The sequence below is a fragment of the Carassius carassius genome, chromosome 13, assembly GCF_963082965.1.
Source record: "Carassius carassius chromosome 13, fCarCar2.1, whole genome shotgun sequence".
In the NCBI taxonomy this organism is placed as follows: Eukaryota; Metazoa; Chordata; class Actinopteri; order Cypriniformes; family Cyprinidae; genus Carassius; species Carassius carassius.
The window spans coordinates 6,157,396-6,169,589 of record NC_081767.1 but is presented as its reverse complement, the minus strand read 5'-3'; the positions used below and the strand labels follow the sequence as shown (position 1 = coordinate 6,169,589).

General features: G+C 35.5%; 1 protein-coding gene across 1 annotated transcript in view; it reads left to right on the top strand.

Annotated features, from left to right (window-relative positions):
• LOC132155894 (nectin-1-like) overlaps window positions 1–12,194 on the top strand; it is a 220,148-nt gene that overhangs the window by 170,717 nt on the left and 37,237 nt on the right. Inside the window, exon 8 of the mRNA XM_059564653.1 lies at window positions 10,415–10,516. Coding sequence (XP_059420636.1) covers window positions 10,415–10,516 — 102 coding nt within the window. The remainder of the gene's footprint in view (window positions 1–10,414; window positions 10,517–12,194) is intronic.

Sequence of the window (12,194 nt, the reverse complement as noted above, 5' to 3'; positions counted from 1 at the left end):
AATACAGAAACACCCAACCATGTCCTTTATTTTACTGCACTTCCTGTAATTACTTCTACTTTATTATGGGGTAATTTACAATGTAAATTGATTTATGCATACATAATTTACAATAAACAGATATTTTACAGATATTTAAATATGTATTACTCACATATTCAGTATGTACATAGACACATTTTATGCATACGTCTTTTACTTTTTTAAAGTGATATGAATTTACATTCTGCAAAACATAATTTCTGCATGAACACAAAAGAAGGTATTTTAAAGAATGTGACCAAACTTTTGACGGTAGCCAGTGACTTCCATTGTATTTTTATTTTTGAGTGAACTATCCCCTTAAAGCATCCTTGCTGAATAAAAGTATTAATACCTCACTGAAGCTGTGCTTTAAAAGGTAAAATTATATGATTGCATTCAGTACAAATCTACTAACCAGCCGCAGTTCAGTTGGTTTCTCCTTATCCACCACTTCTGATGACAATCTTAAGAAACCACAATCTTTTGTAAATTCAGTGTTTCTACACCACGCGTCGGTTTGATCATTTTTAGCTCCATTTTAATTAAGCATTAATTTAAAACAGCTTATTCCCAATTCTGCCTGAGGAACCAAGAAGTGCCATCTCAGAGTGTTTACTTGTAAATGCCAATTTAATATCTTCAACAGCTTCTGAAAAACTGTTGATTTAATCACCTTCAACAAAACTGAAAAAAAGAGTACTTGCACTACTGTATCAAGGGAAAAAATGCAGGTATCACTCTAAGAATATTGTTGCGCAAAAGCAAAAGCAGTAAGCACATGAACAGTGAACCTATGATGGATCTGGCTAGATGAACTTGAACGAATGATGGCCATTATGTCAAGATGTTCTTATGCTGTCATACAGTCCAAAGACTATGCGAGATATGAGTAGGGAGACCAGGGCAGCTACTTAACATTTTCCAGTTTGTAGTAATGAATTCCATCTAGTTTCCTACATTTCTTGTATTTTAGCTAAAGCTTGTGATGATCTGTCACTTATATCACTATTTTCTTTTCCACATTTGTAGTCTAAGTCAGAAACACACCTGTGCTCCTACAGTCTTCATTTTTAACATTTCACAAATAGCCTAGCTCTTTCTCTTTTTTTTCTGTAATTTTGCAGTGCAGGATGTTTGTCATTGATGTAAATTACATTAATTAGCACCATACAGATCCGCTTTAATTTTTGAGATTACACTATGTTGACATTTCTCAGTCCATATGAGTTTTTGTGCAGATCCAATACTGTTATTAACATTCATGACACACCAGCATCCGCATTTGCATTTGTCTTCTGCTACGTACTCGGAATGAGGTACGTTGTCCTTGGTGGACAATGATAATTTCGTAGGAAGCCAAGCAAAATCTTCTTCACTAAATCAATAGCGTCTTTCGAAGGTCAGCATGATTCTACTAAATCTTTCTGAGCGCATCTGGAAACTGAATTTCCCTCATGACTTCGGAGACATTTGGCTCTAGCAGTGCCATTTTGAAAGTAAAGAATCTGTGTGGGGCACAGAATTGTAAAAACCTGACAGTAAACATGATCAGGCTGTGACTGTGTCTTCCTGATCTTACAGCACACAGGATAGGTGAGATCCCAGGCGAGTTGATTTTATAGACTGCAGGTGTCTTGCCTTCCTCTTTCTTCCCATACAAATATCCATCTCTAGTAGTAAACAACTTCGTTTGAGTTTGTTTATGTGTTTGTTGTGCTTTTTTAAGCGTTGAGGGAGCCATTGAATTGTCTGAGCCATGCCGACTCAGATGTTTGACCTGTGTGAATCTGTGAGTGTGCGTTTCATATGGTGCCCTGCTCAGATCCTTTAAATGTTTGTTTCATGAAAGTTTTAATAAGATCAGGCCTTCTGCAGTGGATGGCGGGGGATGCCGGTGAAGGGAAGACTATACCTTGTTGGTATAAACAAAGGACAGTTGCCCTCAGTTGCTAGGAAACTGCTTACAACAAACCTCTGTGGAAAGTCGAGTGTGCACATGCATACAGTATCACTGTACTAAACCACTTTCTTTGTTATCATCACCCCAGTGTGTGCTTCACTTACACCGCAGACACATTGTGAACAAATCTCATGTAAGCCCATGTGTGTCCTTGAACTTCAAAAATGCTTCAGAGACATTCAAAGGGGCTGATTTGTAGTCAACATGAAATCAAAATGGACAGTTTAGATTGTAATACACATCCTTGAGGCCCGTCTCACAAGTCTGCATTTTGCTTCTGTGTAGGTTGCATGTTTTGCAAACATATTCTAGACCAGGGATCCTCAATTAGTATTCGCAGATGGCCGAATTCTGCCATCAATACCAGGTCAAGGTCCACTGACCTATATATATATATATATATACAATTATTATATTATTGTTGCTTGTTAAAATTGTCACAAGATAAATATTAATATTTTTTCCCCAGTAGTCTGTTTTATTCAAACAATTATGAACATTTTTGCATTTAGATACAGAAGAACTTTGCCTGTTGAATATTAAAAACAAACAAACAAACAAACTAACAAAAAGTCTAGATCCCCATGTCTGCCATGCAAATCAACTGTTACTGCTCATCTCCAGACTGGATCTCTTCTCTCCACTTTCCCTAATTACAGATTCAGTTATTAGATCTGACAGCAGTAATATTTTTATACTTAATTTTTTTTTGAAGGGGATCAAACTGTAACACTGTGTGTACCAACCAGACGTGACACAATGCAATAAAACGTATCTTTTCCATGTAGTTCTTGTCCTAACCATCTGCGACAGCAAGATGTGATAATTAGTGACACGTGATTCTATTTTAAAATGGTTTTTATTTTATTTTGTCACGGCAGAAACAACATACAAAATATGAAAGTGATAATCTCAGGTAATGATTATGTTCTTTATTCAGTGTTAAATGTGTCTAATGTGAGTTTGAATATTATTTTGCATGATCTTTATAGCCATAGTGAAAGTAATAACAGATATTTTACCTCAGAAAAAAAAATGCAAAAAGCAAACTTATATTAAAACTGTGAAATCACTGCGAACCAACATCCATAACAAAGATGGTAGCCTATCACTCACTCACTCACTCACTCACACTCACTCACTCACTCAGAACTGTTCAGTCCATTCAGATTTGAATCATCTATTTTCAGTGTCCACTTTTCTTTACTTCACTCTTGCCATGTTTTTGCTTTAACATTGTATATCTACACTGGACGCGACAAAGCATTGCGAATCATTTGAACGTTGTGTCAGCACGCCATGAATAGAACAAGTTAGTTTCCTGCCTATTGAGGAAACCTGTTCTAGACCAATCAGCTGTGATAAATAAATAAATAAATAACATATTTGAGGCAATAGATTTACACCCCCATATATCTCTCTACAAATCATAGTGTGATTCACAGGGCAACAAAATATTGTGATGACAATAAATAGTTTTGTTACTGTTATGTCATTTTATATTACAAAATTTGCTTACATTTTAAGCAGCATATTACAAATGTATTGCATATTACATACTTGCATATACATACAGTATATTGTTATTAATCCTTAGTATTTTCAATTAATATACATTAAATATATGCTACTCTGCAAAAGAAAGTTATATTATTAAATATTATAGCGAGTTATATTTATAGCGAAATATTTTCAATTTAAATATTATTAACTAGTATTAAATAGTGTTCCTGTGGCTCAAGTGGTAGAGCATTGCGTTAAAAGCACAAAGTTTTGGGTTTGATTCCCAGGGAACACATGATAGGTAAAAACTCCAGCCTTCAGTGTCACATGATCCTGTTAATATGCTGATTTGGTGCTAAAGAAATATTTATTTTTATTATTAATGTTGAACACGGTCATGCTGGTGATTGTATGTATGTATTTATTTGTCTGTTTATCCTCAGGACTTATTGGTAAATAGAAAGATCAAAGAATAGCATAAGTTTGAAAAATAATCATAAATGCATCCTTGTTTAAAAAATTAAACGACAACACTAATAATAATAATAATAATAATAATAATAATAATAATTCTAAACATTTGAATGGTAGTGTGTATAATATATATATATATATATATATATATATATACTCAGACCCATACTCAGAATTTGTGCTCTGCATTTAACCCATCCAAAGTGCACACACACAGAGCAGTGGGCAGCCATTTTTGCTGCGGTGCCCGGGGAGCAGTTGGGGGTTCGATGCCTTGCTCAAGGGCACCTCAGTCGTGGTACTGCCGGCCCGAGATTCAAACCCACAACCCTAGGGTTAGGAGTCAGACTCTCTAACCACTAGGCCACGACTTCCCCACAAGGCTGATTGTTGTAAGTGTCATATGCACTTGCTGCAGGGTTCAACATATCAAACCCTGAGTTGGCAGCGAATGTTTTTATTGTGAGACTGCCAAACTCAATCTAAACTGGATTTTAATTGATTTTGCCAACTTTAAACCAACTATTTAAGTCACTTTGTGAGACAGGCCTAGTTTATCGCTGCATGTTATTCCAAATAGTAAAACAATATTTGTCTTTCTCCGCCTCTGAAATTACTTTTATTTTTGACTGACAGCACAAATCCCTTTTTCTTTCACAGCCTTTCCCCTCTAATCTCCTGGCTTCATTTTGGCATTTAACAAACATATTTCAAAATCCATTCAGCTCTCGATAATATCTTATTGCATGGATATTCCTTGGATACACCTTACATTATTCAAGTAAAATAACTTGGAAACTGCATCACACCCGTTTTCTGTGATCTAAGTCTATTGGTTATTATACTTTTATATGTCTGCCAACACAACTTCCTGTTTACATGTATGCATTTATGCATTTACTTTTATACAAAGTGACTTACAAAAGAGGAACAAAAGCAATTTGTCAAAGAGCTTATAATATTTGTATGGTTTAATGCCAGGTTTATTAGACAACTAGATCCATGCGCGTAATTTGCACGGGGGCTACGGGGGTCATGACCCCCCCAAAAATCAGATCCAGCTAATATAACCCCCCCAATATCATCACATCATTCAGATTAAAATAGATATGAAATATTCAGAATGAATACTTTTGTTCATTTTCTTTATTAATTTCATTTGCCAGCAAGAAAGATAGTATCATATTTTAAATAATCTGTAATGCCCACCGCACCGATTTGGTATTACCAAAGTCTCTGGTATTACCCAACCCGCTTTCTGTACCAAGTTTGTTCACTATTTTGCGCAGTCGATGGGTTGAATGGTTGGAGAAAGCTGACGGAAAGATGAAAAGGACACTGAAAGGCAGCCAGACAACGATTTTTTATTGTTTGTCGACACCAACCAAAAAAAAAGAAAAAAGAAAAAAAAAAGAAAAACGAAAAATCCTGACCAAACGGAGGTACCCTTAAGTTAGCTGTTAAGTTAGCTCAGCGTTTCTCAAAGTGTGGGGAATAGAAACATGACAAACAGGTTTTGTGCCCATCTTTTAAATTCCGTTATTTATTGACCATACACTCAAAACAAAGACACATTTAAATGTAAGCCTTGACGTTACTTAACCTCTTCACACGTAAGTTTAAAAGTATTTCAAGGCTACCGTTATTGATCGTAGTATCGCTTTATGGTTCCCATGGAGACGCGCCATTCATTGCTTGTCACACCGTAGCCACAATAGTGCTGAATGACTGATGATCTGCTTTTATTTCCTTTTTTATTCAAAATTTCACAAATGTGTTAGCTATAGCAGGATATATCTGATATTCCGATTGTCAAATATGTGCAAGTGGATGTGTTTTGTTGTTCAAACACCTTTATAACGATCGCATTACTTGAGCTGTATGCGCAACGTATTTTAGGTATCTATCTTATTAAAATACCTAAAGAAATACGTACATTATTAGGAATTTACCACCTCTGGTTCAATTTGAGATTATTTTTATTTTTGTTTGTTTGTTTGTTTTTTTGTTGTTCTTTTTGCATGGATTTTGCAAAGTGTCAAAATGAATCAAAGCACAACTAGGTTAATGTTAGTCCACACTTGTATTGATGTTATCAGAAGCTAAATGCAAACACAATTATTATTATTTTTTAATCTAATTTTGAGTCTTATTTCATGCAAAGGGAAAAGGTTGAAATATAATTGCACTTTCATTTTCTTTATTTGAAATTTTTTAATGCTGTTATTTGATGTTAAGTTTTTAAAATGTGATGTTAATAAAATACATTTTAACAGTTAAACTTAAAGCCTAGTTTATTAACATTTTGTTGGGGTGATTGGGGACAGGTGGGGCTCGGAACCCTTTCCTACCTCTGAAGTGGGGAATGGCAGAAAAGTTTGAGAAACACTGAGTTAGCTGATGATTTGTTTTGTTGACTGGAGTTGGCTGGCTAGATGTTCGTTTGCCAGTGTCCTATGAGGTAAAGCCAGAGGGTGCCAGGGACTGTGTAGAACCAATGTCACTGAATTGTAACTGCTGTTTGCTCCAATACAGTCACCCGTTTTGGGGGGGATTGCATAATTAAATTATGCAAATTAGCATGTTACCTTTTACACAAGAAAATAATACAATAAATTAATAAATAAATAAATATGCCGCAAGTTTAACCCCCCCAATGGTAGACCCAAAGTTACGCCCTTGACTAGATCCGTTCCAACAGGAAATTCATCAACACAGATGAAAACTCCAACTATGTGCTTTTATTAGGCAATATAACACACACATGACCCTGAATAATTATGTAATAAGTCTCTTGTACAGTTAAATTTAGCTCGAATGAAGAAAACTGTTACAGGATCCCCCAAAGCTGATCCAGGGGATACTGTACCTGCACCAATACGATAAGCAGCATGTACATGAAAGGGCACTATAAGCATGACTGACACCGTCCCCGTGGTACTTTTAGGTAATGAGGGAACCTGTAAGAGCCTCTGTAGTGTTTTCTTCCCTCCCCATTCCTCTCAGCAAGGCCCCAGGGATGAGATAACAAGAAACAAAACAGTTGGCAGCCGTAACAAAGAGACAGCAAAGCCTTTTATTCTTCCTTTAAATTGAATTTTTTCCACTGTCTCAGAAATCTTCCATAAAGCTAAAGTCCTCTTTACAGTGAATAGATATCCCTCAGAAATGTGACATAGGCAGGCGGTGATTGTTAGGAATCTTTACTCAAAGGCCATCGCTGCTGGAGGATTATCCCACATTTAGGCATTTCGATTCAGTCACATCAAACCACTAAAACAGCCCTCCAAGCCAAACATCCACCAGACTGCACATGTAAGTGGCTCTGTCTTTTTTTTTTTTTTTGGTCTTCGCTCTCTTCGCTTCTCGCCTTTTTCTTTCATCCGATGACAGTCGCAATTTCAAGCAGACTTTTTATTTAGGTTTGTGTTGAGAAACTATCCCGTCCCAAACTTCTATAAACATTGCGTTTGTTGCCAGTGAAGCATAAGAAGCTCACTGTAAGCCTAATGAAAATTGCTCTGAAAACAATGAGGCCAAGGCCATCGCAGAGCTTGTTGGATGGGCTTGGGCATCGTTTTTCAGTCTAGCAGTTAGTTGGAAGTGGTTCTGCACACCCCATTAAACATGACGGAGTGAAAGCGCTCATATGCTGTGTTCATTTTTGTAGGCAAGAGAGCGTATGTTGTGTCTACAGCAGTTGTGCTGTCCTGTTGTGCTGTGGGCGGAAAATGAGCCCGTCGTTGTTTTTGCCACTCTACCGTATCCCTGCTTAACTCATTTTCATGTTTTTGCATCCTCAAGTCTATGGCCTCTTTCCCTCTGGACCCCTAGAGAAACCTAATGTGGGAAGTATTTCCAAAACTTCAATTTAATCAGAAAGTTTTCTTTTGCATGTGATAGGAAGAGATCAGCAGGTGGCAAACAACCCTTTGAATGAAGCTCATCAGTTTCAGAGAAACAGAATGCTGTTATAAATGGCTTTGTAAATTCACAGGCGTACATGTGCAACATTAACAGCCTGTAGAACTAATTGTCTTTGATGCAATGGAAAAGTGGCATGAAACAGTTCTAGTTGAAATATTTATTTAAAAAGGAAAAACAAACTATAGAGAGAGAGAGAGAGAGAGAGAGAGAGAACTCCTCATGGGGTATGAAAAGGGAAAATAAAATGTTTGTAAATAATAAACTGGTAAACAATAGTAAACAATATATATATATATATATATATATATAATTTCCTGATTTTGTTTATTATTAATATTATTATTATTAATATTAATATTTGTATTATTATTTTACTTTAATGAGGCCCCTAGTAGGTCCCAGCCCCACTGTCGAAAACCACTGCTTTAACAAGAAATTGAAATACATAAATAACATCTATTTTCCCCCAAGTTACCATCTACCGATATTATCTATAATAACATGACGTATGTGTATGATGCTGCTGACGTAAAACTTACATGCAATGTGCCTTGTTTACGAGCAGAGGAAAGCACGCGCATGTGTTGTGTAACTCTCGAGTATGGCGGTAGTTGGTAACTCAGGGGAGAAAAATTGTTGAATATTTTTTTTTTTTTGGAGAACAAAAAGTATTATAATAGCTACATGAAATTAAGGTTGAACCACTGGTGTAACATGCACCATTTTGTCGATGTTCTTGGTACCTTTCTAGGCCTTGAACTTTTCAGTTACGTTGTGTCTATGGAGGGTCAGAAAGCTCTCAGATTTCATAAAAAATACTTTGATTTATGTTCCGAAGATGAACGAAGGTCTTACGTGTTTGGAACGACATGAGTAATTAATGACATCATTTTCATTTTATTTGAGAACTCTTCTAAATTGTTGAGGAAACAAATATGAGAGTTCCAGCATTTCTAGCTAAGGAGAAAAATCTGAGCACAGTGTGTGATGATGATGACGAAGATGATGATGAGATCTCTCCTAAAACTTCAAGGGAGACCATTGTGAGAGTTTTGGAGTTTTTATCTCAAGAGTCAAGTGTTGGAAGCAGGAGACTCGAGCATAAGTCTCCATTTGTCCTTAAAATATCCTAATTTCTGTCTAGGTGAATTATTGGAGATGTTAAAGAGACTTCATATTTAATTTTTATTTCCTCTGGGGAATAACGAACACTAAGTTGGTCTTTATCTCAACATAAACCCTCACACATTTATTTTATTTTTTTTTCATAAGGATACAAGTGACATACTTAAATCACTAGTCAATTATAAAGTTTAGCAGTCAAAATTTGAATCTTCTTATACAATAATAATTGGTTCTAGACCACCATGACTGACCAGTCAGAATTGAATTTCCCAGAGAGCCATGTAATTCAGTGAATGAAAGACGGGATTGCATTTTATGTTGTTCAGCAGGCAAAATCTTTTCAGAAACCCATTTGCAAACTGCGCTATTTTGTCAAATCAATGTTGTGAATAGGCCATACAAAATTATACACTGCCAGAAAAAAAAAAAAAAGTGCAAAAATGGCACCTTTGGAGGTTCAATAGATTGCCACTGGGGCAGGACCCCCAAAAGGACTCATTTGTCCCTTGTTTGCACCTAAAGTGTGTAAATAAACACCCAGCACTGGTAGAAACTGATTGCATGTAATCTGAATTGAGTAATTAGATTCCAAAAATAAACATTTTAAAATACTATTCATCGGACCACAGTTACTTTTTAATGATTGCATGCTTTTATATTATTTACATGATACATTCATAATTTATTGATTCTCTTCAAATTCTTCTTTTTCATCTTTTAAATTTACTTTTCTAAAGTAGTTTATGGCTTGCATATATTCCAAAAGGCAGATTTTCACACAGAGACCAGTCACTAGTCTATAATTACAGAAAAAAATGGAAAGACCACACAACATTTGACCATGGGACAAATTAAGTGTTTTCTCAACATTTCTACATCTCATGAACTACACATGAAGAACACATTAATTTGATCTGAATTGTCGCCCAGTGTGTTATTTAACCATGTATTATTATATCTTTGGAAAACTTTGTCTTTCAAACATATAAAAATGCACAAATGCACATTATTTCTTATTTTAATGCAATGCAGGGATTAATTAATTTATTTAGTTATTTATTTTTTTTTGACAAAAAAATTAATTTTATTTTTTTGGCTCAAGTCTTTCATTAATATATTTACTTGAAGTACACCCTGAGAGTTTAAGGTAAAAAGTTAATAATTAAGTAACACATTTGCATATTCACAGTTAGGCGTTATAATGTACAGAAGTGTCCATTTGAGGTCCATTTGAACTTCTAATGGTACATTTTTTTTTTCTCTGAGAGTGTAACATTCAAGTGTTTAGTTTGGTTCTTTGTACAAATTAATGTGCATACAGACAGAAAGTATAACACAATTCTTAGACAGCTGCCACTAGTCTGAAAGGCGTCTTCATCTAAGGTTCTGTTGCCTTTGAAGGTTGTTCATCTGGACAGGGAGGATGAGATACAGAAGATTCCTCTCCAGCCTCCATATTATGACATGGCACTGTCTGAGTCCACCGCGTTTACCGATAAGCCGGTGAGTAGCGCTGCTAAGCTCATTGTTGTTTGTCCATTCTCTTGCTTGGGTGGTTTTATTGTAAAGAGGCGTCTGGGGTTGGGCTGTTGTGGAGCACATCTTTGTATGCATGTTGTACAAGATGAGTTACACTAAAAGATGTTTAGATTAAAAGAGGAATCTAAGGGGACTTATTTTCTGACTTGTACTGTGTCAGCTGGGAACAGATGACAAAGGTCTGTAATTCAGCTGACTCTGCTGAAGGATTGAGGTTTCTCATATGTTGGAGGGAATTAATTTCAGGCATATGGCATTAAAATCCTGGCTCTGTTCCAAAACTTAGTGAGCTGCCTTCTTACGAACTGCCTTCAGCAGTCATACTGCCTTATGAAACAATCTGCATAGACACATCATATACACAACATTCCTCACATGAAGTCCACAGAAGTCTGAACTACACTAGAAAATAAAATAAAATAAATAAATATACCAGCCTGTTATTCCAGCTAAGAGTTGCAAACCAGCTTAGGCTGCTTTGAAAGGTTTGCATGGGCATTTGATTTTAAATGAGTTTTGTAATAGCATGTTTCTAAGCTAACAGTACAACACTTAAAATGTATACCAGTGAACACAGATATTAATTAAACTCTTTTTCAGTATTGACTAAATTATATTTATAATCAATGCATTATGGGATTGTCCTCTGTCCGAAGAATCTGGGGTAGAAAATACCAGCAAACATAATAGACTGGTAGACTATTGGTATATATTTTTGATTATCCTGGTTACACTCACATGACATTACTGCTCTGCCATGAAAGTTTATTATTTGCTTTTTTTTTATTAATTTGTATTTATAATAATAATAATAATAATAATAAAGTGCTTACCAATATAATTGGGAATCTTTTTCTTACATCCGTTAGACTAGTATTTTTATTTTTACACTATTAGTTATTGCTGTGATATCAAAATTGGTGCTGATAATTACGAAATGTGGAATCTAAAATTTTGATATTGTAACATTATTTCAAGCAAGCAAGAAAGCACACAATCAATCAATATTATTGTGAAATAAAACTAAGTAATTTGGTCAGAATAATTATTCGAATTTGGCCAAAAGAAATGACCTTGGAAGATGTCTTTCGAAGAAGCTTTGCACAGTAGGGTATGATGCTTTCAAGTCATATTTGAAAGCATCATACCCTACTGTGCACAGCTTATTGTATTATATTATATATTATTATATTATTCCTATATCGGAGGCTCACTAGATTTTGAAACAGAGCTTTTGTTCCAGTCTTTTCACCAAAGAGAAATGAAGTAATGCATTCTGAAAAGGCATGTACACGGTAAATCCAGACATTTGTTTCATGTCATTGAATTACAATAGTGTCATATCTCCATAGGCAAAACAAACACACATTTGGTGAAATATAATCTCACTGCTCTTTACACTTAGACTTGGCCATCCTTGCTGTGAGGTTTTATTTCTTCTGGTCACTACACCTCATTCTTTCAAATACAACAGTGTTCTAGTCCAGGGCAATTAAGGCACTAGTTACCCAGCAACCCTGTGTGGATAGATTGTATGGCTCTACATTGAATTGCATTGTCTTTCTGCCCCCTACCTTCATTTGCAGGCCAAGTTAATGCTTGATGTATTTGCTTCTTTATAAGTCTGAGCTGCATGCATTTT